Source organism: Podarcis melisellensis (genome assembly GCF_964234715.1).
Source record: "Podarcis melisellensis genome assembly, chromosome: 2".
Taxonomy (NCBI): Eukaryota; Metazoa; Chordata; class Lepidosauria; order Squamata; family Lacertidae; genus Podarcis; species Podarcis melisellensis.
Genome location: NC_138529.1, coordinates 97,159,319 through 97,186,924, shown reverse-complemented (window position 1 = coordinate 97,186,924; position 27,606 = coordinate 97,159,319). Strand labels below are relative to the sequence as shown.

General features: G+C 42.7%; 1 protein-coding gene across 1 annotated transcript; it reads left to right on the top strand.

Annotated features, from left to right (window-relative positions):
- Positions 1 to 26,805, top strand: LOC309364781 (monocarboxylate transporter 2-like). Its single transcript, XM_081902684.1, has 5 exons — positions 1 to 98; positions 2,792 to 3,055; positions 17,359 to 17,502; positions 20,093 to 20,950; positions 24,963 to 26,805. Exons 2-5 carry the CDS (start codon positions 2,839 to 2,841, stop codon positions 25,262 to 25,264), a joined length of 1,521 nt encoding a protein of 506 aa, XP_081758810.1. The 5' UTR covers positions 1 to 98; positions 2,792 to 2,838; the 3' UTR covers positions 25,265 to 26,805.
- The last annotated feature ends 801 nt before the right edge of the window (positions 26,806 to 27,606 follow it).

The window sequence follows — 27,606 nt, the reverse complement described above, 5'->3', positions numbered from 1 at the left end:
TCCCGCCCTGGCTCCTCCTCGCTTCCCTCCCGCCAGGCTGCTCCGAGGCGCCGCGTGTACTCGGGCGCTGACACCAGGCGACCCGGAGGGAGCAGAAGGTAAGAAGAGCAGCGCCGCCCCAGGCGAAGGCGCTGAGCCCCGGACGGAGAAAGCGCGCCAAACTTCTTCGGGAGTTTGGGTAGCAAAGAGGGCAACTTCGAGGCGTGCGTCGTGGACGGTGCTGCGCGCGCGCCGTATGCCAGCGTGTCTGCTTTCGTGAGCCTGGTGGGGAGGGCGTCGCGCGCGCGCTATTTATCCTCCTCGGATATCGGGGAAGCTTGAGAAATTATTATTTTTGCATTTATACGTAGCAGCTGTTGCTGGCCCGGTGCGTGTAGAAGCAGGAATCCTGCGCAGACGCGTACAAGGCCCCCCTCAGCCCCCCAGCGTGAATTTGAAAATTCAGTTGCCCCTTTGATGGCCAGCGGTGTGACTCATTTACTGCCCAGCATTCCTGCAAGATATAGATAACTTTGAGCTTAAATTGACAGTATGCACACTTCATGTTAAGGGCAGTCACATGTTAAAGGAGGCCACTGGCTTCCCCTGCCTGAATTGTGTATATCCTCTCTTTGTGTATATTCTACATCAACACCACAAAAGGACATATTAGGCCATTTGGGGCAGTTTTTCTGAGGTATGAAAGCACAGTGATGTGCAGCTTGCCTATTCTGTGAGATGCAGCACGGTAATATGTGTGTGCTTTAACTGTGCAATCTGCACGCTGCCTCACACAAGTCTAAAATACAGAGAAATCGCACACATGCATTTTGTACATATTAATTCACATGTGAAGGGACCACGTCCTACGTAAATGTGCTGTGCAAGGTATTTTCTGTATGCATCTGCATTCCTTGCGGAGAAGATTTGTGTATTGGTCTCCTTCCCAAACAATGGCAGCTCAGGACACAGGGCCAGAAATAACATGGTTGGCTTAATGTATTTAGTAGAATAAAATCATATGAGGCCTTCCTTTGGTTGACATATGCCATGAGTGTGTGAGAAAACAAAAAACAGTGGAAGCAACACTTGGGAAAAGTTGAATAAATTGTATCAGATTCCTGCCTCAGTTTACAGCTTTAGTCAGCTACCTTTGTTCAAGAAGAGTTCCTAGAGACAAAGAACTGGTTTTAACATGGCTTCTGGTCTTAAGTAATAACCGCCTCTGAAGTTAATTACTGTAAAGGGATTTTTAAAAAAACAACAACAATCTTGATGCTCATATAGAAAAGGCAAGAAGCCAGCTAGTAAGTTGCCTGCAGGAATCTAGAATTAACTTCTATGGGCTTTATGGGTACAAACAAAAGAAAAGAAATCCGAAGGCACTCAAATCAACTACGATTTTGCCATTAGCTTAAGTTCAAAGTAGAGCTTGAAATTTGCTTTAAATATTTATATCTTGCCTACCAACAGTAGGTAGCTTGCTACTGTTTCTTTGCTACAGTTCTTGCTACTGAGGTGGCTTGCTACTGTTTCTTTTAAAATCAATAACGGTATACAAAAACCAGTTCTAAATCATCCAATACAATAGTCTTCAGCAGATTAAAAAGAAGAGGAAACTTCATTTTAGAAAACACAATTAAAGCCCTAGGTATATAACATTTTCTTTAAAAAAAACAACACCTGGTACCAAGTAAATTTTACAAAGATGGATTTCCACAGATGAGGTGCCATCATAGAAAAGGTGCCTCTCTCCATTAGCTACCCAGTTGGAAGCACCCAGAACCCAATGAGGTCCTTAATGGTTGGACAGCCTCAAAGTAGGGTAGGCAGTCCTTAAGATACTCAGCCCATTTAGGGCTCAGGGTGGATCACAGCATAAAAGTACAAAACAGAACACCAAATACATAATAAGAACAAGAGCGGGAGTTCTGTTTTGCACTATATATAAATTAGGCCTTTAGTGTTGAGGCATCTACTCTTTGGGATTCCTTCCCATTAAATATTAGACATGCACCATCTAAGTCCCGCCCCCCCAGCATGTATTGAAGACCTTCTTCTTCCTACAAGCTTTTAAAATACAGCCATACCTTGGTTCCCTAACAGAATGCGTTCTGGGTGTCTGTTCAGCTCCCGGAACCATTTAAAACCAAAGTGCAGGCCGGAAGCCAATTGGAAGCCATGCCGGACATTTGGCTTCTGAAAATATTCATCAGAATATTCACTTCTGGGATTTGATCGTACAGGAGCTGATTTGTTCGGGAGCCAAGGTGTTTGAGATCTGAGGTACAACTGTAGAAGCTTCTTTCCCAGTCTGTAACTATTGCAGATTTTAATTTTTTTTATTGTTTGTGTTTGCCACCCAGGGCTCCTTTGGGAGTAAATAACATTAAAAAAGCAATAACATTACCAAGATTGTAACACATCAACCCACATATAAATAATTCATTTTCTTAGAAAACATAATCATCAGTTTGATTATGTGGGTGTTGGCTGTATCGTGGAAAGAGGTAACAGTGAGATCCCATCCCATCCATATTTGACAACAAACTCCAGTGAAAGAAGCCTGACAAGCATAGGCAGGTAAACGTTTCCTAAGATAAGATTTCCAGAAATACCTGTTGCGCCTCTTGAAGGAGCTACAGGATTTATTTAATAATAATAATAATAATAATAATAATAATAATAATAATAATAATAATAATACCAAGATGAATGAGGAAGGGAGAATGGGTAATAATGCGTGTGAGAGTTGAGTTAACTATATGTGGGAATCTGATAAAAGACTGTGAGTGTGCACTTTGTTTTTCAGGGCTTCCAGAAAAAAAGGGAATTACAGGGAATTAACCTAACCTTGACATGCCACTTCCAGCAGACACAAGCCAAGCCTATACCCCTCCAGATGGAGGATGGGGATGGGCAGTGGTCTTTGGAGCATTCATATCCATTGGATTTTCATATGCTTTCCCCAAAGGCATAGCAATCTTCTTCAAAGAAATCCAAGATTTCTTTGGCACATCATACAGTGAGATTGCATGGGTGTCTTCAATTATGTTGGCTGCTACCTACGGCGGAGGTGAGTAAAACCAGAACAAAATGCTTTGATTTGACTTGGGAATGGAAGGTTGATCAACTCCACATTAACCTGAGAACAAGGAGCTGTTGGAATTACTTCAGGGGGGGAAATGCTCGTAATTGGTGTGTGAATATGCTAGTACTCATGATCAACCTGTGTTACTCTTCACATTGGGACATATTTTGAGAAACATAGAAAACAACCACATAATCATAGTCAAATTATTCAGAGCTGTCCTTAAATAATCAGATGGGATTCTGTGTTGGTAGGGGTGATAAGTTTTTGAACTTTACTGAAGGCCATGCAGTAATAAAAACCGGGGAAATTAAGTTGTTGAGCAATATAACACAATAGGTACTGAAGAGCAGTTTCATAGAAATGCAAGAAGAGGAATTGTTTGCAAGGCACTACTGAGGTCAAATGTGCTTTGTATTAATTATTTCATTTTATTTTTAAATACGTACTGATTCTCATTGCAGCAATAACAAAGTGATTCACAATATGAAATAACGCAGAAATTCAGTGAAGTTAAAATTATCTGTTAAAAAGGGGGGGGGAGGAGCAATTATTATTATTATATATATATATTTATTTATACCTCGCTTTTTTCCCTGATGGGACTCAAGGTGGCTAACAGATAAAAAAGAACACAGCTAAAAACACAGGCAAATCAATAATTTTAAAACAAGTAAACATTGATAGAATTGAAACTATCTACGTATATAAAATCTGTTTAAAACATACAAATAATTACAATAAAAACAGCATGGCATCACCCCTTTAACTAAAAGCAGCCAATCTCCCTGCTGGAACAAGATAGTCTTCACTTGCTGGTGGATGGAGAACAAGGAGGGAGCCAGTCTGGCTTCTCTAGGGAGGGTGTTGCAAAGTCCGAAGGCCCTTTCTGACATCCCTACCAAGCTTGACTGTGAGGGTGGTGGGACCAAGAGAAGGGCGTCTCCTGAAGACCTCAAAACCTGGGCAGGTTCAAATAAGAGAGTGCAGTCTTTCAGATGGCATGGACCTTAACTGTGTAGGGCTTTATAGGTCAAAGTTCCAGGCACTTTGAATTGTGCCTGGAAACAGACCAGTAGCCTGTTCTAATGAGGGAGTCATGTGCTCCCTATAACCAGCCCTGGTCAGCAATCTGGCTGCTGCTCTTTGAGCCAGCTGAAGTTTCTGAATGCTTTTCAAAGTGTAGAGCCCGTTACATTAATAGGGGAATGGAACAAATGCGCATGTCACTGTGGCCAAATCAGACATCTCCAAGAATGCAGCTAGCTGTGCAAATGCACTCCTGGCCATTGCAGAGACCTGGCCATCCATCCATGCTCAGGGCTGAGTTCAGGAGCATGCCCAAACTGCAAACCTGTGTATACAGGGGGAGTGTTACCCTATCCAGCCCAGGCTGAATCCCCATTCTTCATTCTGAGCAATAACCAAGGATGTCCGGGACTGGTACCTAATTGAGTTCCTTTTCAATAGTGCTCTCAAAAGAATCACTGTAGTTTTGGGCATAGATTTTGCACTTGTGCAAAACTGCAAAATTCTCAATTTGCAATAATTAATTAGTTGATGTCATTGATATGTGTCAAGGGCCAGGGTGTGGTCTCAATGTACCCAAGATACATTTCAGCCTCTGTTCTTCATCTGAAAAATGGGACTGATACTATGCCACTTCATAGAAACACAGTGAGAAGGCTTTGTAAAAAACATTTTGTAACACTAAAATCTTACACGAATTAACTACTATGTCATCTTGCCTACCTTTGAAAATATTGAAAGGGTTAGGTATTCTTTTGAAAAGTATTATTTTTGGCTAATAAAGCTCTGAATTTATTTCAAGAATCGCAATACCTGCAGCCATTTTCTCGGTTGCGCAAGGTGGTTTTCAGCATGTTTAGAAAAATCCAGATTTCAAATTTTACTTTTCTTCTTTAGGCCTTTGGAAAACCTAAAGAAAATGGGATTGTTCATTTGCCATGTGGCTCTTACCACAAAATGATATTACCTTGGAGCGCAGGGTGTGTTTATGATTGTATTTAATTGCTTGCACCAGCAAGAATGAGTTTTCTCCAAATACCTGTGTTATGTTTTTCTATAGCGCTGTGTGTGCTGGTATGTCATTGCAAGACTGTGTCTACAAAGCTCATTTCATCTTGTTCAAAGTGTGTTTTCTTCAGGGTTGCAACAAATTCAGTTCACTTTCTTGTGACTTTTCCCCTTTTAATATTTTTATTGCAACATGCATTATTTCTGCCACCCTTTCGGGCCTCTTAAAGGTGCTACCTAGTATCCAACAATAAACTGCAAGATAAACAGAAATTGTTATAGTTCTGTTTAAGGACAATATGACATGAAGCACAGGGAACCTAAAAACAGCTGTTTTAAGAATTATTTTTTTTAATATAGATTTAAGAGACCTTGGTAATGCAACAGGGCACCGTGGAGTTAATGTTTGATTAAAGAGATTGTTCCAATTCTATGCAGCAATCTGTGCTGAAGCCAGAAATCCAGGATGATGCAGTTATATCCACAGAGGGTTATTGCGTGTGTAGAACATATAAAGTGGGGATGGATTATTTGTGTTTCCTCTTACCCTGGATACATTGACCCTGAACCCGTGACCAGAATCTGCACTTGAAAATAGGCTTCCCTGTGCAGGTATGCTGCTGTAGCAAGAGTGCAAAGAGCAGCTGGGCCAGGGGCACCAACATTTCTATGTGTGTGACTCTCTTTGTCAGTCCTTCCCCCACCCACAATCCTGCCCCTGTTGCCTAGGTCTGATCACATTTTAAGCAGGAAAGGGCAGGGCAGGCAGAGGGAATCAGTGAGTGCACTGGTAGAGGCTTCTTGGTGTGTGTAAAGGTTTCTGGAATTTGATTGATGATGTTGAATAGAGTAGCTGGAGTCACAACTCGCTTCCTCCAGAGCACCGTGCTTCTTCTTCTTCTTCTTTGGCAATCACTGAATAAGATTGTCTTCCATAAACACGGTTTTAACAGTGAGTCCGTAAGTGACTGTGGAGGCCAATTCTGGATCCACACGTCCTTCCACAGTGGGGACATTGGTTTCCGGGCGGGAGTTGATCACGGTGTGGATTTGCCAAGCGTCTTAGCACGTTTCTCCCTTGTGCCCTGAGTTCGAGTGTCTTCAGAGCCCATGACACCTTTGGTAAAGGCTGTTCTCCAACTGGAGCACTCGCAGGCCAGCGTTTCCCAGTTGTCAGTGTTTATGCTAGTGTGCTATGGAATCAAGATCACGTGGGCCCTTGCTTACATCTCTTTAGGCTCCAACATTTTGCACAACATTTAGTCAGTGACTTCCCCCCAAAATGACCACAAGGAAGCTTTTTCAAAGACCAGTTGTCATGTGGGGGAGGTTTTTGATGGGGTGGTAGCTGCGATCTCAAAAGAAATTGCCCTGCCCCTGCATGACAATTAGGATTAGGGGACGAAAGCTGTTGCTGGCATTTTCTAAGTGTGTTTGCCATTTGGGGCCAATGAGGTGAAACACCTGGGGAGGGGACAAGAAAAAAAAGGGGGGAGAGAGCACACAAACAAACAAAGAAGGAGGAAAATTGTCATTACCCCACACACTGTTCATTTGTTTTTCTCTAAGAGAAAAGGTGAACAGGCGATGAATGGGTAATAGGATGTTCCCATACGCTTTATCGAAACAACTGGGCCCATTCTCCCTTACTTTGGGATGCACTTCTGAATGCTCAGCCCATTGAAAGTAATGCAATGTGGAGCAATGGTGTCCCCATTCAGGATACATTTCCTGAAGAAGGGACAGCAAAGAAGTGAAGCAATGTCTGCAAGTAGGCATATGGCCATTGTTGAGATGCCTGAAATGACAACCTTCACAACAAAAATTCAACACAGCACTTCACTGTAGAGAAAGAGCTTTCACAAATTCTAGACACTTCTTATAGCAACACTGTATTTCGGGCGGTGCGGGCGGTTTCCCTCCACAGGGTGCTGAGCCGAGTGGCCCAAAATTGAGAAGATCCGTTTGGGGGAACCAAATTTTGGCTTTGCACAGTGCACCGTATTATGAAATATTACAGAAGTCTGCCCCTACTTATAGCATGGAAATATTGAAGCCATTGAGTAATAACCAGTCACAGTGCAGGGGTTTCAAGGCCTAATTCACTAATCTAGGTATGATAACCAAATACAGGTCCCAAAACAACCAAGAGTCTAATGACTATTTTTGAAAATTAAACATTTGATTCGATATTTCATTCAGAGCAAATGGAGAACTGCTGTTTGCCTCTCCTTGGCTCCCTGAAATACACATGAAATGTTCAACAGTTTCTGCCTGACTTCTGGCTTTTGGCATTGTGTTTCCCCCTCCCTCAACATCATATAATGTGGCATTATATATCTACCTGCAAACAAATGAATATGCACAGCTATGGTATATTTTCTCAGCAAGGCTCCTCATTTTTTTTTAAAAAAGAATTTGTATGTATTGTTGTAAGATAATACAGGAGAAAAACAACTATGGTGAATAAGTGCCATAACGCGAGTGATGCAATTTTGCCCTGATTTATGCCAGCTGATGCTGGTTTGTCTTTGAGTGCTGTGCTGGGTGGAGGAGAAACTGATTTTCGGTCTGATAATAATAGCTTTCATTTGCAGATAGCATAGATGTGCTTGCCTTCATTTCTTCTTCATGATCCTCATTACAGAGGCACTCTGCCATTGGACGTCACTGTTTGCATGGCGTGCTATCTGCTCCGCCTTTGTTTTCGAACAAGGCAGAACAAATCTATTTGCCTGAAGCTATTTTCACAAGCAGCATTTGAAGTGATGTGCAAATCATTAGGGGACCTAATGTTAACCATTGCGAGCTTTGTTGAGGATATATAGTCCTAAGCCGTGGCTACATTTGATGAAAGCTGAGAAATTTGTATCCGCTTGGGGAGGAGGAAGCCTGGCTCCCAGTTTGTAAGCCGGAGTCTGCAATGTTAACATCTTCATTGGGCTCACCTATAAGATCAGGGAGGAATTTAAGGGCACTGGAGCTTTTAAAAAAAGCATGGTGTTCTGTATGCCGCCTGGAATCTTCACTCTGATGAAAAGCCATTTTGAAGTCTGTTTGGGCTCCACACAATGGTTGTGATGCTGTGTGGGGAACTGGAGAGGAGTCGGCAACCTCCCCAGGTGCAAGCAGCAGTGCTTTCCATTTGCACGTGGGGCACTTTATATCGAAGCCATTCACTATAATTAACATTGTTAAACAATATCAAGTCTTGTGTTGAACCTCTGAAAGTTTCAGGAAGTTCCCAGATACATTTAACTTTCATCACATGAACAATTCTATTGAAATCATGGGACTAATCACAAGTTGAGCATTAAAAACAAACAAACAAAGTCTGTTCACCACTGTTCCACTCTAGGGGTTTTTCTTCAGCTTGTCTCTTCCCCCTTTTAAATGCTATGTTCCTAGCCTTCGTGGTCTCAGAGAACAATTTGCAAACATGCGACATTGTTGGCTAAAGCGGTGGCATGTTAAAGGGGACCAGTGTTACCTTCCAACTGCCAGAAAGTGAAATTTACGGAACTAGTGGTTTTCAGTTTCTTTTCATACCGATCTATCCCAGTTCATGGGGTCTGAACTGGCAGGGACTGATGAGGAACAAGACCTTGGGGTCATAGTGGATGGTTTGATGAGGAAGATGTCAACCCAGCATGTGGCAGATCCTGTACTAGGGATCATTAGGAAAGCAGTTGAAAATTTAAAAAAATGTTACTATCATAAATTTTAGAACTCTATGGTGCAACCACATTTGGAATAGCGTCTCCTGTCTGAGTCATTTCACCTCAAAAAGGAGATGGTGGCGTTGGGAAAATTCAGAAAAGAGAGAGCAGAATGATCAAGGGAATGGGGCAACTCCCCTATGAGAAAGTTTGGGACTTTTTAGTATAGTTAAAAGGTGGCATGATAGAAGTTTATAAAATTATAAATGGTGTAGAGAAAGTGTATAGAGAAAAGTTTTTCTCTGTATCACATGACAGTATAATTCGTGGACATCTAATGAAGCTAAATGTTGAAAGGTTCAAGAAACGTACAAAAATACTTCTTCATGCTGTGCATAAGCTACAGAATTTGCTCCCACAGGATGACTATGAACTTGATAGATCTAGAAGAGCATTGGAGACATTCATAAGGCTACCAGTGCCTACTGATGGCTATACTTTGCCTCCATTGTTCTAGTCAGTAACCTTCTGAATACTAATTTCTGGAAACCATAGAGAGGTAGAGTGCTGTTGTGCTTGGCTCCTGCATGTGAGAACAGGATGCTGGACTAGATGGGTCTCTAGCCTGATCTAGCAGGCTCTCCTTAAGTCTGTATCAAATCTCTATGGTAAAAAAGGAATTCTTCTTCCAGATTCACAAAGATTCTCCTGCAGGCTTAATAAAGGTCAGTCACAGGGCTGCTGTGTTTCTTGTAACATGTACTTCTGCCCTAACAAAGGAACGTCTTTGCGAACAATGTTCTGTAAAGGAAAAACAACTAGCTTCTGCAATCCTGTACATACTTACCTGGACCAGATGAACCTTATGGTCCCTTCCAACTTCACCGTTAATGCAATTCTGGTTCCAAACACAGCATAAGGGGTCTCTGTGGTATAGTGTATTTTAAAATGGGGTTTTAGAGTTTTAGGGGTTTTTGAATGTTTTATGTAGTTTTTATGTAGTTTTATGTAGTTTTAAGTAGTTTTAATGTAGTTTTATGTAGTTTTTCAATTTCATTGTTCCGCAAGGGACAATGACAATAAAGATATTGTATCGTATCGTATCGTACCGTACCATTCTATGATTGTATGAACTAAATCAGGTTTACTTTTGAGCAGACATTTTCAGGATTGCACTGTCAACCAAGCAAACTTAATTTTGGAGTTTTTCAGTCTCAAGCAAGGAACATATTCTCAGACATTGGGCTGTAGGTCACTCTGCTCCACCTAGGAAGCTGGAAGCTGACAGCTGACCTTGAGCATTTTCATCCAAAACTTCATAACTATGCTTTATTATTCAGCTGCTACTATAAATTACAGTGGCAGGTACAGAAAGCCCATTCTAACCGGGGCATAAATAAAGCATTAAAATAATGCACCTCATTCTTTAGCCCACTGAAAGATGTGTCTGAGGATTCAGCTTAGCATTCAGAGATCTGCTTCAAGTTCCACTGACATTAAAGGCAAAACAGTGAATATTTGCAGATCAAAATGACACATTTGTTTTATTTAATGCATATTTGGAATTTTGCTACTCCAGGTATACATTTCTGCTGCCTGTACTAAAAAAAATATTATATGGGCATTCCTAATTCCCTTATAATTGATATGTACATTTATTTGTATTTGAAAGCTGAAAACATATTTTTAAAACACACAGACAAACACACATTAAGTACACAATTCAATCCCATGTCAAATACTTGGACAGTCTAGGGATTTGAACAGGAAATTTCAACAGGAAGTTCTGTAAGCAAAAGTTGGATTGCACCCTTAATTTTAAAAGACAAATGTTTAAACATAATAGTTTTTTCGTTTTTGCTTTATTATAATACTGCATTTCCTTTGCTTTTGTATGCAAATCCAAGTTTTGGTTTGCAACAGTAGTGTCTGGAATCTGATTTTTTTTTAAAAAAAAAAATTATGTCATTTAGGTAAGTTTCTTACCTAACACAGTTATGATTAACAATAACAATAGCACTCACTATCAATTCAGGTGAAATGTTCCTGTGTTTTGACGCTGTACTACAAACCATAATTTTGCCTTTCATTGTGGCTATCGAGGTTGCTGGACAGGAATATAACAGAGCTGTGATAGACTTAAAATATAATATGAACTAGCAGTGGAGAGGAAGGTTAACTCTTTGCAATCATGCAGGGCTGTAGCTAGGGGGTGTTTCTCACTCTCTCTTTAAGAAGCCCAGTGAGAAAAGCTCCAAATTGTATCTGTTAATTATTAAGGAGCATAGCAAAAAACAGGAACTGGCCCAAGCAAGTGGAGTCTGACTCTGTTCATATCCTTTTTTCCTTCTTCCCACAGTTGTGCACCTTCTTCCTCTAAACCTTTCCTTCCTCCAGTGGCGTAGCGTGGGGGGTGCAGGGGGGGCTGGCCGCACCGGGCGCAACATCTGGGGGTTAGGGGTAGGGGGCGCAAATCCACGGGTTTGGGGGCGCAAATTATTTGCCTTGCCCCGGGTGCTGACAACCCACGCTACGCCACTGCCTTCCTCTCAGGCTTCTTGCTCCCCACACATGAGCCGCTCATAGACCAGATCAAACAACTGTCTTCTAAGTAGGGTTGGCACTAGGGACGGTGTTCACTGCTGTGTCTCTGCTTGTTTAGTGCCCGTGGTTCTCATCATGCTGGTTTGCTTTGTGCTAATACTTGGTCTTCTTTAGTAGTATGGGCTTGGCCCATAGCAGGTATATAGACCATGGACTTGACTGCTGTTGAGCTTCAGCCTGTTGAGGCCTAGCACAAAAATATTGTGACTGATTTTGACTCCACTGGAAATCATCTGGCCCCAGGACACACAACACTGACGTAGGAGAATGGTGTATTTTTAAAACTTCTTTTTATATTGTATATTCTGTATTCCGTAGTAAGATATGCAGCTGCTTTGAGGCTGTTAATTCCGCCTCCACAAAAAAATAGCACTTGATATTCTACATTATTATTTAAACCCCGCCTCCAGTCCCCTGCACCTGAACCAGCTCACCTCCCCATGGGATCTTTTTGTTGCCTTGAGGCAGTGGGTTAAGCAGAGCTTCTGAGGTTAAGCTGGGAGAATGAGAACAGTGGTGACAATTTTGGAGTTAAGAATTTATTGAAGACTGCTCATGTGCTCTTGCATTTGAAGCAGGAGATCAGTTTGTGCACAAATGTGCAAGCTCCATCAGAGCTTGCACTTCTCACTATTAATTAACTTTATCCCTGGTCAGCGCTGCCACTAATTTTTACCTAGCATGCTGTTACTGGATTCAGCGGAGACCCTGATTTCTTTAAGGCAAAGACACATCTATTCAGTTAAAGGTTGGAGACTGACAGAAACAATCTGGAGGCATGAGCGTAGCCAGGATTTTTTTTAGGGGGCAGAACCTCAGATTTGTATTGATATGCCTTCCCCTTGGCTACACTCATGTCTGGAGGTGGACCGCTTTTAACATCATGGGCACTATTTAAAACAAGTGGTGTAAAAATGCAGGAACCTGAGTGATCTCATAGAAGTGCTATAATGAGATTGCACCTTCCAGACCTTATTCTAGTTGTTCAAGCCATTCATGCCTGTGTTTTATCATTCTATGATGTTTTTATTGTATTTCTGGTGTACGCTGCCACAATATTTTCATTATGAGTTGGTGGTTTATAAACACCCTTATAAACAAATGTTAGCGGGAGTGTATATTTTGCATGCAGAAGAACTCAAGTCCGATCTTTGGCAGTTTAAAGGGCCCAGTTTGCAAGTGGTGGTGAGCAGACAGCAGGCTGCTTGACATTTTGGAGAGCTGCCGTCAGCTAGGCAGACAATTAGTCTGACATGATCTAAGGCCGCTTCATATGTTCCAGAACAAATTCTGGACATTGAAAGACAAGCTCATATTTTCCGGTTGATAACAACCCAGGTTGTTCACCTGCTTAATGGCAGGCTGGAGTTGGCATTATAGTAAGTAAAAGAACCTTTAGTCATCTCAGTCACCCATCCAGAGAAACTTGCACCCCAAACTAGTTGCTAAACTCAAAACATGGAACATTTCCTCCCCCACCCCGAGCTTTTATTTCTGGCACAGTTATTAGTTAACTCTATGTCAGTGACAAAGAAATGGCAGTATCTCATTAACTTGTCAATGCTGGTGCTATTCATTCATCTGAAAATACACTAAAAATAATTGTGGTGACTTACTGCAAAAGGTGTGCAGATGATCTGCGGGCTGCCTTGACCACAGAATCATAGGTTTTGCATAACACACAATGCACTGGGCGATGCCCTACTTCTTAGCCTCTGCTCATTATCTGTTAGATGGGAATAATAATCACCTACCTTAGCAATTTTTAAAAAACCTACTATTCTGAATCAGCAACGTTTGTCAATAGAAACAAGCCTTTCCAACCACTCATGAGTTGTTCATAGGTCAGTTGCCTTTGCAGGCAAATCTGCACTCTTTCTGCCTCTTGTCTATCAGAAATGACACACTGGTATTATTTATAATATAATCACTCATCCTGGGGTCCAGGAGAGTTGAGCCAAGAGCATTTGGAAGGGATCTTGAAAAGGATTCTCTTTCTGCTAAGACATTAACTCACCCTTCAATGTGTAAACAAATGAGAGGTCATGTCGAATTAAGAGGTTGCTACTCCCGTATGTCTGATCCTGCAAAGAAGCCTTAACAAGACTCTTCCAACGATGAATAATGGAGTATTGCACCAAAAAAGCACTTTGCTAGGTTCCAATGCTAAATGAATGTCCATTAATGATGCAGCGGTTGAAGCAGGAAGGCTATAGCTGCAATTCCCCAATCGGTAAACAGGGTTATACTGGTTTAAGTCCAGGCTCTTCATGCTCACTTGTTTGCAGAATACAGCTGTAAACCTTTCTCAGTAGGTCAAATCAGCACTAATTCCACTGAGCTGTAGCTTGCATCCATAGTAGGGCTCTTTTAGTACAGAGGCATTTTTTCCCCACCATGAAGTGGAACACAGGGAAATGCCCATCACCAGGGACAAAATAATCTATCATATCTGTACATAGTTATCTATATAAAAATCATCCTATAAATCATCCTTAAAAAAATCCTTTAATAATCTAGCAACGATCTACAACCAGGAACCTTCTTCAGCACCTACTCAGCAGTAAATCTCATTTGACAATGACCCCTCACAATGTATTCTTAGTGATTTCTGGCAATATTAACTCAGTTTTCATCATGGCTGATGCGTTACTGACAAATTGATCTCACCATTGCCCCTTAATTATTTTATTTATTTTCTTTCATAAAAGTTATATACAGTGATACCTTGGGTTAAGAACTTGATTTGTTCGGGAGGTCTGTTCTTAACCTGAAACTGTTCTTAATCTGAGGTACCACTTTAGCTAATGGGGCCTCCCGCTGCCGCCACGCCACCAGAGCACAATTTCTGTTCTCATCTTGAAGCAAAGTTCTTAACCCAAGGTACTATTTCTGGGTTAGCAAAGTCTGTAACCGGAAGTGTGTGTAACCCGAGGTACCCCTGTACCAGTTGATTATACAAAAACAACAACCACAACCCTCAAAGTGGTTTTAATAAGTAATTTAGTAATTAGCATGTTTCTGTGTCCCATGGTAGAAGTCACAAGAAGGAAGCTTTTAATAATAGGTAGAATAGATTCCTCCCAAAGCCTCAGTAGCACTTTGCCTATATACCCTGGACAGGTTGGTGCTGCTGTTGCATTTTCAGCAGGGGAAACTGCATAGATTCAGATGAGTGAACAAAGGATCACAATACAGGACTGAACAGCTGACATTATTGCACCTGAGCAAGGAATAGTTTCTGTGCCAAGCATATACAGTACCTGCCTGGAAGCCATACACCCATGCTAAGAAATGCTAATCTCAAGTGTTGGAAGATGGATTGTGTTTACTCAGTGGCGTGGGAAATGTATTCTTGTGCACAGAATGACTTTCCATTATTATTGCTTCACATGCTATCAACGTATGAAGCTGTCTTTTCCCAAATCACATCATCGGTTATTTTAGCACAGTGCTTTTTACACCAACAAGCATCAGTCCTCCCTCCTCCCTTCCAGGCTCCTGACAGGAGTATTTCCCTGGCCCTCTCCTTGGATATGCTAAGGACTAAATCTGGGACCTTTTGCATACAGATCATGTGCTTTGCAATTGAGCTATGGCTCTTCCAGGTAATCCCTGGCTCAAACTGAGTCCTGCATTTAATTCCAGCACTAGAAGAAGAAGAGGGGAAAAAACATGCCAGGGTTTTTGTTTGCTTGCTTCCTTGCCTCCCTTCACTTTTTCATTCCTTTTCTCCTGTGACAGATGATTAATAGAATACATAGAATTCAAAAGGTCATTGAGAGGAAGGAGTGTAGTAGTCGGTTGTCTCGCTGACTTAGTCTGGGACCTGAAAAGAAGGCCAGTGCATTTGGTTATTTCTGTCTGCAGAATTTGTTGTTGTTGTTGTTTAGTCGTTTAGTCGTGTCCGACTCTTCGTGACCCCATGGACCAGAGCACGCCAGGCACTCCTGTCTTCCACTGCCTCCCACAGTTTGGCCAGTTTGGTAGCTTCGAGAACACTGTCCAACCATCTCGTCCTCTGTCCCCTTCTCCTTGTGTCCTCCATCTTTCCCAACATCAGGATCTTTTCCAGGGAGTCTTCTCTTCTCATGAGGTGGCCAAAGTATTGGAGCCTCAGCTTCAGGATCTGTCCTTCCAGTGAGCACTCAGGGCTGATTTCCTTAAGAATGGATAGGTCTGATCTTCTTGCAGTCCATAGGACTCTCAAGAGTCTCCTCCAGCACCATAATTCAAAAGCATCAATTCTTAGGCGATCTTCTTGCAGTCCCACACCCAGTTCTTGAAGGCATGCAAACAAGTGTTTTTAGTGGATTTGGGGTGTGATGAGGAGCCAGAGTATTCCCTTTGCCCCCCCATTAGAAAGAACCAGACAGCAGGCTGCTTGATGCCACTGATTGTTCTCAGATGGCATTTCTCCCTCTGCCCCCCCCCGCCCAGTTTTTGAAAGCTGTAGGCCGTATTGATAAAACCTTCAGCAGCTGTTGACTAGACCTCAGAGGCTACTTCCTCAGCTCTAAAACTTTTCAGGGGAATCTGTCAACGCTTCTGCCACTTCTGCGGCAAGGTCAAGACAAGCACATGGCAGCTTTATGAGTGTGCCAGATCCTTGCCAGCTGTTTCTCCCAGCTTCATTTTCACCTAACTCTCCTAATTAAGAAACAGAAATATATGAATCCCCCCCTTTCCGTTTAACAGTAAGAAAAAAAGACACTTAGCATGAAGGACGACCGCCGCCCATTTTTTATTTTTTATTTATTAAGGAGTATGGAATCAGGGCCTAAACCTGCACACAGCTATGATGATATGAACCACTCTTTTGATCTCTCTCTCCCTGCTATCTAAAGTGGCAGTTAGGCGTCATAAACAGCAAAGAGTCCTGTGACACTTTTCGAGATTAATAGATGCACTTGTGGAATAATCTTCCAGCAGCTTGAGCCATGCTTCATCAAATGAATGAAATGCGCTATTTCAGTTGGCAGATTATGTGAAATGACATTTCTGTTCAAAGCTGAAATGTATACAGTGTAAGCTGAGTAAGCGTTTGCAACTTCTGCAATTGGTGATATTCCTAGCTGTGCCAATTATTGCTGTTGTGCATGGCCACCGTATCTCACTAACTTACACTTGAACCTTGCATGGAAATGTCACAGACCTATGGGACCTCCTGCGTTCCATGGCCCTTTGGCTTCCCTCTTTCTATTTTCCCTCTTTCTCCATAGCTATAGCTAATATGGATAATCTGCCAACTGCGATAATAGGCTGTGAGCATTTGGTGAAGTAGGTTCTGATCTCATGCCAGACTCCTTTCGTTAGACCTTGTAAGTTCCACAAGGATCGTCCCTGTTTTTCGTTGCGGCAGGTTAACACAGCCGCTCCTCCCGTGTTCGAAATCACGTTTTCATTTTCACAAAACAACTTTGCTTTCCTATTTCGTTGCGGTAGCTCTAATGTCACTTTGCTACAGTTGTTGCGACACCGAGATCATGTTCACTGAAGGATGCTTTTTTAAAAAATGCCTTGCATTAAATTCCCGGGTGATATGGTGTTACCCAAAAATTGGGGGGGGGGGACATCGTGCTTTCTGCCAGGAACCTATGGAAGAACCTGGGCATGACTATAGAGTTTTTTCATGTATGGTTTGTTCTTCATGGAGGGGGCAACAACGAAAGGGCTAGGATATATGAGTGCAACATGACATGGAAGAACCTTGCACTGATAGCATATTTTCACCCACATAGATTGTCCTTCTGGTTTGCAGATGGGAGGAGACCACGAGGCATCTGATGTATAGCGGTTGAATGTCATGAATGATCATACTATGCCCCTGCAAAAAGCACCATGCAGCAGCCATGCTCTTGCTAATAACCTGAGCATTATTGAATACTTTGAACGACTTTAACCAGTTTACCTTTGAAAGTATATTTCCCCCCATAAATGTTTGATTTGGGGATTCATTTTCCTACTTTGATTTTATTTATTTTTTAGGTCCCATCAGCAGCATTTTGGTGAACCGCTACGGTAGCCGACCGGTGGTCATATTGGGAGGCTTGCTATGTAGCATAGGGATGGTTTCTGCATCCTTCTGCACAAGCATTTTTCAACTGTACTTATGTGCTGGGCTTATCACAGGTAATAATGAAACCTTTCTTTACTTTCCTTATAATAATGGACACTGCAGATGTCTAATGAGGATATTTAATCCTCACCAATGTGGTGCACTCTGAGAGCCAGTGGGGTGTAGTGGTTAAGAGGGGTAGACTCGTAATCTGGTGAACCGGGTTTGCGTCCCCGCTTCTCCACATGCAGCTGCTGGGTGAGAAGTCACACTTCTCTGAAGTCTCTCAGCCCCACTCACCTCACAGAGTGTTTGTTGTGGGGGAGGAAGGGAAAGGAGATTGTTAGCTGCTTTGAGACTCCTTTGGGTAGTGATAAAGCGGGATATCAAATCCAAACTCCTCCTCTTCCTTCTCTGGACATTTTGGGACTACAGCTCCTGCCACCCCCAGCCAGCATAGCCATGCTGGAATGGGCTAATGGGAATTGTACTCCAAATAAACAAATGTGAGCGTGGTGGGACCGAGAGAAGAGCCTCTCCTGTGGATCTCAGAACCTGGGCAGATTTGTATGAGGGAATATGGTCTTTTCGATACCTTGGGCCTTATAGGGCTTTATAGGTCATCACCAGCAATTCAAATAGACTGGTAGCCAATGGAACTGCTGTAACATATGCTCGCTATAGCCAGCCCTAGTTGGCAACCTGGCTGCAGCTCTTTGAACCAGTTGCAGTTTCTGAGCACTTTTCAAAGGCAGCCCCACCTAGAGCACGTTACAGCAATCCAAATGGGATGTAATTAAGGTGTGTGCCACTGTTGCTAAATCGGACATCTGAAGGAATGGGTGCAGCTGGCACACTGGTTTTAACCCTGAAAATGCACTTCTGGCTGCTGCAGACATCCATGCTTGGGGCTGAGTTCAGGAGCACAGCCAAACTGCTAGTGCGTGTCTTCAGGGATAGTGCTACCCTATTCAGCACAGGCTGAATCCCTATTCCTTGTTCTGCCTTCTGACTGACCAAGAGCAAAATAATCTGTTTAGAGGAGGAGGAGGAGGAAGAGGAGTCTGGATTTGATGCCCCGCTTTATCACTACCCTAAGGAGTCTCAAAGCAGCTAACAATCTCCTTTCCCTTCCTCCCCCACAACAAACACTCTGTGAGGTGAGTGAGGCCGAGAGACTTCAGAGAATTGTGACTAGGCCCAAGGTCACCCAGCAGCTGCATGTGGAGGAGTGGAGACGTGAACCCGGTTCACCAGATTACGAGTCCACTGTTCTTAACCACTACACCACACTGGCTCTTTAGAGTTTAAACATAACACATTACATTACTTGGTATACTAAATTCTTTTACTGCATCTGAATTTTGAGGGTCTTTTTTCTTTCCTATACTCAACTTATCAGCCTGGCTTTAATTTTAAAATAAAAAAAAATTATGGGCAGGTTGAAGGAAACAAAGATGGCTGTTGATCCCCTTCAACTCACACATGAGTCATAGTTTCTAACAGCGCGAGGAAATACTTTGTGTGTGTACTTATAAAACACAAACATTCCACTGTAAAATTACCATCTGCATATATGGCATATGTGGTATCTTTTGCTGCTGCCATGATTGCAAAATTCCGAGTTTTCTTAAAGAGATTTTCCTTCAACATTATTCTGTGCATAGGCTTGCTCTGAATCTAGTTTGTGGATGGAATCTTGAGAGTAGTTGGAGAATTCATTGGCATACAGGAAATCTTTTTACTCCTACCAAGCTTTTTTAAAAAACAAAGAAAAAGCTTAGAATCCAGATTTCAGATCTCATGCTGAGTGGACAATTGTTTGTTTTGTTTCAGCATGCACAGCGAACTACCATTTCCAGGATTCTTTGGGGGATGGCAAGAGAGTTCAACTTATATAAAACTAAGAAAGATACACAATCTTGTGCAACTTTTTCAGCCTTGGGTCCACAGATGTGGTTGGACTACAACTCTCATCAGCCCTAGCTAGCAGAACCAGTGGTCAGGGATGATGGGAGTTGTAGTCCAACAACATCTGAGGACCCAAGGCTGAGAACGGCTGGTCTAGTGACCACAGTCTCTTCAGGAGCTGAAATTTTAAAGGTTTCCTAGCTTTTCTTTCTCATTTCACTTCATCTTTTGATGAAGAAGACGGTTGTCTGCAAAAGCTCATATCACCTAAGCTCTTCTTCTGCAACCAAGGAATTAAAAAGCTAGATCCCAGCACAGGACTGCTGGATTAGAACATATCCAGAAGTACGATTTCCTATCCTATTACAGATGTTAATTAACATGGCTGCTCTAGCTTGATTGTATTATCAGTAATTACTGCTGGTGTGAATGATCATTTGTGCTTATTCTGCATACATTTAAGCTTTAATCGAATTGTCACAGACAGCTCTTTTTGCATTTCATTGCCATTTGACCCCAGAGTTTATCATTTCCCTCTCTAGCTTGTGTGTGTAGGTATACACTTCCCCACTGAGAACAATACCTCATTCATCATGCTACAATAAATCTAGTCGCAAGGGGGCATGAGGCTCCTTTGTTGTCTTTGATGCTGAAAGGACAACATGGCTACCCCTCTGGGGCACATGGTCAGTCCCTGCTGTGCTGGAGCACATTTTGCCTTCTGAATTAATTCTGTCTCTGTCTCTGTTACAGGACTGGGCCTTGCCCTCAACCTCCAGCCTTCCGTGATCATCATTGGAAAGTACTTCCTGAAGAGACGTCCAATAGCCAACGGCCTCGCCATGGCAGGAAGCCCTGTCATGCTTTGTACGCTTGCTCCCTTGAACCAGCTCCTTTTCGACAACTTTGGGTGGAGGGGGAGCTTTTTCATTCTTGGGGCGATACTACTGAACTGCTGTGTGGCTGGAGCCCTCTTCAGGCCCATTGGCGCACCAGCTGGCCCCTCTGAGAGGCAAACAAATAAACAAGCAAAAGAGACTTTAGCTAAAGAACAGCTTGATATGGGCATAGCTGAAATGGCTGACCCTGGAGATGAAGAGAAGGAGGAGAAAGACTGTTGCGAAAACTTTAACAAATTCCTTGATTTATCTCTTTTCAAGCACAGGGGCTTCCTGATCTATTTGGTAGGGAATGTGCTGATGTTTCTGGGCTTTTTTGCCCCTATTGTTTTTTTGGCTCCTTACGCAAAGCACCTTGGGATTGATGAATATTCAGCAGCTTTCCTCCTTTCAATTCTGGCAATAGTTGATATGATAGCTAGGCCAGCTACGGGGCTCATTGCCAACAGCAAGTGGGTCAGGCCAAAGATTCAGTATTTCTTCAGCTTCTCCATTGCTTTTAATGGCACATGCCATCTGCTGTGCCCATTAGCAACAGGCTATACAGGTCTGGTAGTGTATTCCATCTTCTACGGGCTGGCCTTCGGTATGGTTTGTGCAATGCTGTTTGAAACTCTCATGGACCTGGTTGGCGCCAGCCGATTCACAAGTGCTGTTGGACTCGTCACTATAGTGGAATGCTGCACCATCTTACTTGGGCCACCTATTGGGGGTAAGGATATTTCTATACTTCTGCTCATTCTTCTGTTTGCAGTTGGGAACAGATCTGTGAATTCTTTGACTTTGAGTAGGGGAAATCAGGTTTTAAGGTGCGCTCCACCACTTCAAATGTTGACCCACCATTTCTTCCTTTTGCTGGACCAAACCCTCCTTCCTTGAGTTTTCCTGCAATGCAGTTTCAATGGGACATGCTCCCAGGTAAGATTGCAGCTTGAATGGCAACAGATATAAGATGGCTGGCCACCATGAGCTCTGTTCCCTGGTTGAAAACGCAGCACAGCTAGAAAGTTCAGTTCCCCTGCAAACTATTTGAAATGGGTCTTGCGGAGCTGAAGTGCCAAATCAAAGTTTCTTCTTCAAACAAATTCAGATGAACATAGTGAAATCTCTGCTGCTTAAATGTAAGGTATTTGCAAGCTAAGATGTAACTCCACTGCTGAGATGTAGCCTTGCAAGACCTTAGGTTCCTCTGCTGGCAAACTGAGTAGATAATAGATTAGAATTTGAAGAGTGACACATTGTTGTTATCTTTATATGTTTGCTTTTAGGAATTAAGACCTTTTAAATTTAGTAACACTTATTTCTGAGCGGACATGTGAATTCTAGCCACGTTTCTCTCCCTCTGTCATACCAAGAATTCAGGTTGGGCAACAGGGGTTTATATGGTCAATTACACAGGAAGCTACACAGGCCTCTCTTCAGTAAACAGTTCTAAACAAATACGAAACCTTCCAGAGCTGGGGGTGGGTGGGTGGAGGAGCTGGTTGCAAGTGCTGGAATCCACACATGTTTTTATTGTATAATCCCTGCTTTTTGTTCTTCAGAGGTATAACTGTTCAATCAAAAGCTTATTAACTTCAAACAACAACAGAAACCCTCTGATAGCAAAATCTGCTCTCTACAAGAAATCTCTGCAGGAGTTGTGTCAATATGACAAAACTTTTGAAAGGGGGAAATTAGATGCAATATTCATGTAACTTTCAGAATAAAATCCCTTTAACCATCCACAGATTCAGTGACAGTGGGTTTCAGTTTTATTACAATGCAAGCATCATTTCATTAGTAGGTGCCATTCCTGTTAACACTTGTTGTGTTCTGCAACTATCGTATGAGGCCATGTTCCCAGATAATTGCTAGAGCTATAATTCCAAAATGGTGGTACCCCTAGGGAACAGCCTTGTGGATAAGCTTTTGGTGGTGACTTGTGATATTAACTTGGCACGTGCACACCAAGTACGTGGTATTTGCTGGCATTTTAACTGCAGCGCATTGATTAGTGCTAAGATTTATTTATCTGCCTCATAGGAATGCATCTAGGCGGCATTCAGCTCTACTGTTTAATTACACCCTGACATAAATGGTGCCGCTTCTCATGAATGAAATTTGAGTTGTTGCAACAGCCAGCTCTCCTGCTTGGTTCCATTGCTGTAAGATGCAAAGTCAGCCCATAATAAATCCATTCTAATCAATGAAGGGGCTGGTCTGGTATGCATTGCCAAGGCCTGGCAAGAGGGAGGGGCTGATCCAACCCAGCACTTTCCCACTGGGTACTTACTGCAGCACCAGTGCAAGTTGCGCTAAGATGAAAAGAGAAACGAATTGAACTAAGAGGGAAGAGAAATGGATGTGATGTACCAGGGTGGTAGTAAATTGCAAGTGGTTGATCTTAGTAAATGTTTTGGGGAACTGTTACAGTATTCTACACACTTATGAGAGCAGCAGTCTTTTGCAGACCTTGGGATAATTTAGCTAGATATAAATCTTTGCATAGTTATAGGATAAAAGTTGCCTCTAAACTTTTTTTTTTGTCTCAGTGCTGGACTAAAGAGAGTATTTCAACAAGGACATAAATGACCAAATATGGTAGGCTCAGTAATATATAGGATCAGTGCCATCCTCTCACTGCACAGGGTTTGTGTTGGATTCTGTGGTTTGCATTCACAAATTAACAGAACAGCTCCACTTGCATTTAAATTTACTTTATCCCTATGGATTACAGTGGGACTGAAATGGCTTTGGACCATTTCCTACCTAGATAGATGGTGGGTTAGAAGATATAACCATTAAAATGCAACTGCTTAGTGGGTAATATTGTAACTTATGCTACCCCAAAAGCATTGCCAGGCAAATGGACCTCCGATAGTGTAATTCAAAAGATTTACAAAAATGCAGGCCCCTTTTTTGTTTTGTTTTATTACCTCGATGAGCAATTCACTTCTTCCCTTTTTGTCCTTTGCATGGAAGAACACCTGCACATTACCTTCCTTTTGAGGGGAAACTTTATTCCATTCAGGATAACTTGGATTTCGTTTTAAAGCAGCCATTTCCCAAGTTATATACAATTTTATGAAGCAGATTAAGCTAATTGCTAAAGCTTGGTAATGAGGCCAGAAACTGCTGTGTAATAGTTTGCAATATGAGTTTTGCAGCATTGTTTCCTCCATTTTAATAAGCAGCGCATTGATTGGTTCTTTGGCATTTAATAACCTACCACTGCGTTTTGCTTTAATGAACTAAGTAAATTGTTCCTGGTGTGCTTTATGACATTGCCTTACTCTCAAAGGGGGGAACAGGGTGAGACTCTTCTACTGCTGAATTCTCCAGTACTCTCCTCATTAAAGCGCTTGGTGAAATGTATTTAGCAGACCTCTAGGTCATTCTGATTAGCAGAAAGTGAGAATTACTGCAATTAGCCTCCGGCTAGGTGGGGGGCAGACAGCAAACAAGAGGGGACATGATAGAAGTATATAAAATTATGCAAGTTGTGGAGAAAGTGGATAGAGAGACATTTTCCTCACTCTCTCGTAATACTGAAACCCATGGTCATCCAGTGAAGCCGGAATGGAAAATTTAGGACAGGCAAAAGAAAGTATTGTTACACACTACCCTGATCTTCAAGAGGCGCAAAATTCCAGGGGTTGCAGGTGCGCTTTAACCCAGGGCCTGTGTTTCCTTTTAGACCAGCGGTTGTCAAGCTGGTCCCTACTGCCCATAGTGGGCGTTTCAGGATTCTAGGTGGGCGGTAGCACTGGCGGAGGAAGAGGAGTGCAGGGGGAGCGCACCGCTCCCAGCAGTGCAGTCCCGGTGGGGTGCCATCATGGCTTACCCCCTGCCCGTGCTGGGCGCCATGCCCCCAGGACACGCATCAGCCCTGCCCCCGCCTGCTCTCCACCCCCCCGGTGCTGGAGCATGAAGCTCCGCTACTGGGCGGTCGGGGGTTCTACAGCACAAGCTGAATCCTCCTCAAGCACTGGTGGGCGGTAAGGAAATTTTACCATCAAGAAAGATGCATTGGTGGGCCGCAGGTATAAGAAGGTTGACTGTTTTAGACAATGAAGCACAGAGGAGGCTGTGATGTCTTTATGATATATTTACACATAAACACAACCTGAATCTAATGAAGGGATCTCCAGCATTGCATTACAAGTAGTTCTGGTTTCTACTGTAGCCACAACATTGGATTCAAAACAGACATTGGCATCCTGCTTTTTGACTCTTTCTCCAACCCACTGCTAAGTAACTCTGTTCCTTAACTCCTGCCATACTAAACTCTAACCTCCCTTAAAACTCTGGCACTGCCTTTTAACTAAACCCTTAGTTGAGGGAGGGAGGAAACCCACACACTTGCACATGGGGGCCACTGCAGAAAAGCCCTGTTCTCGTGTTGCCGCCCTCCGTACCTCTAATGGAGGAGGCACACGATGAAGGACCTCAGAGGATGATCTCAGGGGCCAGTTTGGTTCTGAGACTTTGGCAATTTGGGTTCAGAGCCCTGTTGGGTCATAGAAACATCGTTGTGTAGTACGTACAAGGCTTAGTGCTCCCCTCTGTGAAACTGTACAGTTAGTCAACCTTTGATTTGTTTGTTTTTTTGGGCCGGAGGTACTACTTAATACACGTTTGATTGATTATTTATCCAGCTGAATAGGCTGAAAAGTAATGATTAATCCTGTTAAGGTTCCTTTTTGGTTGATTGACAGCCCTTTTTCTTTCTCCCTTCGCAGGAACTCTCATCGACATGTTTGGGGACTACAAATACATGTTCATCAAGTGTGGGGCAGTGATGGTGCTGGCTGGGCTATTCCTCTTCATTATGAATTACTACAACTACAGAATGCTTGCAAAAGAGGAGAAAGCAAGGAAAAAGATTGAAGGGCAAAAGAAGGACGATGGACCCGTAAGGACAGTAACTGCAGAAGGAAACGCCACGGGAGCAGAAGAGATGAATGGTGGCCCCGAAGCAGTCCCTCTGGGAATTGAAGAGGAAGCACTAAAGAATGGGGCAAACATCACAAGTGAAGCCTAAATCTGCATCACCTGATTTTCTGAATGGGAAATAGCTCTTTCCTATTTCTTAAAGTGACTTCAGATGTACAGCCTTCACACACTATTGCCTCCCTGCCCCCCGCTGACTCCCAAAGCCTAGAAGCAAATAACAAGCCCAGTTTCCTACGAGCACACAGCAAATGCTACGTAGTGCTCGTTATTACACTATTTCAAATCTGTATAAGCTTAGAGCCTTCCCAGCCACTTAGGCAGCAAATACTTTCCTCCTTGTTTAGTCCCAGATAACTGCCTACGTCGTAGCTTCGTCCCTGTGCCCCTCACTCAAAATGGCCCCCAAATGGAAGAACCAGGGAACATTTTGAGGGAAAAGTTGCATGGCATTGGGGAAATTGCTCACCCACAGTGGATCCTCTACGTTGGAGAGTCAGCATTCCTTCTCCATGGCCTCTAAAAGAGAAGAGCCACAGATCAGCAGTAAAGCACATGCTTTGTGTGCAGAATATCCCAAGCATCTCTAGAAAAAAAGGTACTGAGTACCAGGCCTGAGAAAGAACATAAGAAGAGCCTGCTGGATCAGGCCAGCTCATCATCAGTTGCAATATGGGAAAGCCCAAAGGCAACAGAATTGTCCCCTCTTGCCGTTTCCAACAACTGGTGTTCAAAATACTGCCTCTGACTGTGGAGGTAGAAAATACCCACCAGGGTAGCCTTGTCCTCCATGAATTTGTCTAATCCTCTTTTAAAAGGGCCTCTTCCTAAGAGCTACTGCTAGCCAGAGTGGACAGTGCTCTCTTAGAAGGATCCACGGTTTGACTTGGTATAAGGGATGCTCGTATTTTCATTACTCTTTCATAGCTTATAATTCACAGTGCCTGCTGTATAGTTGGGGTGTACACAGCTGGCCTCCTCTGGTGGCGATCTGGTGCACAGAACAAAAGAAGTGAAGAGAGAGACCAAGAGAGCTAAGTGTTGCCACTGACTACTCTTGTTGAGAAACACCCATTTGACATTCGGACCCAGTCATGTGATGGTTGCTCATCACTTTTTCCAACAGGAGAGTTTTCTGGATCTAGGCCTGTGAGGTCTTAACATTATGAACGTGCATAAGAACAACATACAGTTCAAATGACTAGGTTGCACTACACAGTTCAGTTTCATGTCTACTAACATAAACAGTAATTCACTGCTAATATAAAGCTTACCAAAGTTTTGTTGTTGTTGTCTGGCCTGTAAATTCTGGTTAGATTTAGACAACTTCCAGCTAGACTGTACAAACCCCAATCATGCATTGTCCCAGAATGCCTCCACAAAAACCTGTCCTAAGACTTTTGCACAAGACATAGTCCTAACCTGATCATTCAGCAACCATTTCCTCTGTTGTCATTTTATGACTGACACAAACTGCACACAGAGCTCCACACCAGATATTTCCCCAGAAACACAGATTCAATTCCTCTCTTTTTTTAAACAACCTGGCCATTCATTATCAGGAAGGCTTCCAAGTAATGTCAAAAATCATGAGCTTGGCTTGTTACAAATAAAGGCATTATTTTACTGCCACTGAATTTTATTATTATAAAGGTTTCCAGCGAAGCTGAGCCCAAGAAGACATTTTTCTGATAAAATTGTCTGAGTTTTTTCTTTTTCTCACCTAACCCCAGGGGGAAATAAAGAGACCACTTTGCAGAATTGGGTACTGAAACTTATACATCAATGTAATATGTGTACATTTATTTGCTGCCACAGCCAAAATTAAAGGGCATCTCACCCCCCAAAATGCTTGTGGAGATTGATGAGGACAGCAAGCTGATAGTTCGGCTTCCCTGACATATAACATGTGAGTTAGACCCTAAGTCAGGCTCAAATCTACGAGAGCGAAACAAGGGACATTAGGGATTCAGTCAAGGGAATTTTGGGGTAGAGAACGTGGATGGTCCTTTGCAGAGAATTAAAATCCAGGAGCTCCAAACCTCAGGCAAAATTTACTTTGCTTGCAGCTGATGGATACCAGATGAACATTGCCAAGATGAACATTTGCTGCTTTATCTGGCAGAACTACCTGAACATTTTAAAGAAAGAAAGTGAACCTGTTTTGACACAGTGTGCTTCCTTCTCTGAGAAACACTCGCAGAGGAATCCTTTGAAGAATGTTAACATCAAAATGCAAACTCCACATGATCCCAAAATCCACAGGAACCAGCAGGAGTTTCTTCCCCAGAAGGGGGCTTTTTAAAAAAGTGAAGACATAGTCTACACATTAATTAGCAAAAACTATGGTTATTTTAATCAAATTTCAATAACATCAGAGTAAAAAAAGGACCTTTAAGTAACTTCATTAGTACTGTGAGAGAATCAGACACA

Bases quoted from the DNA above. Each gene is read 5' to 3' on its own strand.
- LOC309364781 (XM_081902684.1), top strand. From the start codon at position 2,839: ATGCCACTTCCAGCAGACACAAGCCAAGCCTATACCCCTCCAGATGGA. The intron at 3,056-17,358 runs GTGAGTAAAACC...TTTATTTTTTAG, and splicing joins GGCTGCTACCTACGGCGGAG to GTCCCATCAGCAGCATTTTG. The intron at 17,503-20,092 runs GTAATAATGAAA...TCTCTGTTACAG, and splicing joins ATGTGCTGGGCTTATCACAG to GACTGGGCCTTGCCCTCAAC.